The sequence below is a fragment of the Monoraphidium neglectum genome (genome assembly GCF_000611645.1).
Source record: "Monoraphidium neglectum strain SAG 48.87 unplaced genomic scaffold scaffold05823, whole genome shotgun sequence".
In the NCBI taxonomy this organism is placed as follows: domain Eukaryota; kingdom Viridiplantae; phylum Chlorophyta; class Chlorophyceae; order Sphaeropleales; family Selenastraceae; genus Monoraphidium; species Monoraphidium neglectum.
The window spans coordinates 1,936-3,245 of record NW_014007808.1 but is presented as its reverse complement, the minus strand read 5'-3'; the positions used below and the strand labels follow the sequence as shown (position 1 = coordinate 3,245).

Sequence of the window (1,310 nt, the reverse complement as noted above, 5' to 3'; positions counted from 1 at the left end):
AGCGTGCAGTGGGGAGTGTCTTGAGGGGTCCGCGGGGCCGGCAGCAAGACCACCTACCCAAGATGCCGCAGCTTGGCTGGGGCCTTGGCTGCCCTTTTCAAGCCGCCGCCGCTGGTTTCGTTGTCATGAACGCCTCCGCGTGGGCGCGCCATGACGCCTGCAGGGCCCACCACGGCACCGCTCTGCCCGCCCGCCCCTCCCGCCGTAGTGGTCGCTCCAGGGCGAGGACAAGCTTTCGGACATCAAGTCCATGGCGGCCGCGGTGCTGCAGGCGCCGCTGCTGCTGCCGCCGCTGCCGGCGTCAAAAAGCTCCAGCGGGCTGCTGGCGGGCGCGGCGGCCGGCGCGGCGTCGGTGTCTGCGGTCGTGCCGGGCAGGTGGGGGTGCCGCAGCGGTAGCAGAAAGACCGATAGGTCCATGTATACAGACGGCTTGCCAGGCAGGGGCAGCCTGATGAGTAGGGGGGTGGCTGTTGCAAGACCGGCAACCCCAGCTCGCGGCAAGCTGCTACTCCGAGGGTGGCTGCCTCGATATTTGCTCTCGCAATTATCACGCCGTCGAACAAGCGCTTGGCTTGCCTTGGTTTGCCTCGCGTGCGACTCACCGTTGCCCCCCCTCACCCAGGGTGTCTGGGGTCCTGGGCTTCCCCGCGCGGCGCGAGATCGGGGACTGCTACATCTGGGGCGGCTGGAGCGGCGAGGACGGGCGGCTGTCCGGCGGCAGCGCGCGCCCCGTGCTGCTGCACCACACGCACACGCTGGACGTCATACAGGTTGGCGCTGCGTTGGCAGGGGTTTCCCAGAGGGCCCGCTGACGTCATGCAGGCTGGGCCCGCACTCCTCCAGGAGCTGCGCACTGTGCTGCAGCGGCTGGCTGCGATGATCGTGGTAAGGCCTGGCGCCTTCCACAAAACGCGCCTGCTGTGCCGCTCGCATGCGTGCTGCTCACACGCGCTCGCTGTGCCGCTCACACGCGCCTGCCGTGCTGCTCGCGGCGCAGGTGGCAGCCAGCGGCGCGCCCGGCGCGCAGCACGCGGCGCTGCTGACACGCGGCGGGGAGGTGTACACCTGGGGCAGTGGCGCCGGCGGGAAGCTGGGGCACGGCACCAGCAGCAGCGTCGCCGCGCCGCAGCAGGTGTGTGGGCGGGGCTCGGCAGCTGTCGGCTGCTGGCGCCGACTGGCGCCACGCCGGCACACCCGTTGTGAGGCAAGGAAGTTGGCTGTCACGGGAGTTTGCATGTCGGCCCCGGCCCCCGTTGCAGCTGCGCTGAAGCCGCGCCGCCGCGCCACGCCGCCCCCCCCCCCCCCCCCCC

The 1,310-nt window shown here is 71.4% G+C and overlaps 1 protein-coding gene across 1 annotated transcript in view; it reads left to right on the top strand.

Annotated features, from left to right (window-relative positions):
- Positions 1-250: 250 nt before the first annotated feature.
- Positions 251-1,310, top strand: part of MNEG_15947 (putative E3 ubiquitin-protein ligase HERC2) — a gene marked incomplete at both ends in the record, with an annotated part of 2,952 nt that continues 1,892 nt past the window's right edge. The window contains 3 exons of the mRNA XM_014035582.1: positions 251-375; positions 623-770; positions 998-1,132. Of these exons, the coding sequence (XP_013891036.1) occupies positions 251-375; positions 623-770; positions 998-1,132 (408 nt within the window). The remainder of the gene's footprint in view (positions 376-622; positions 771-997; positions 1,133-1,310) is intronic.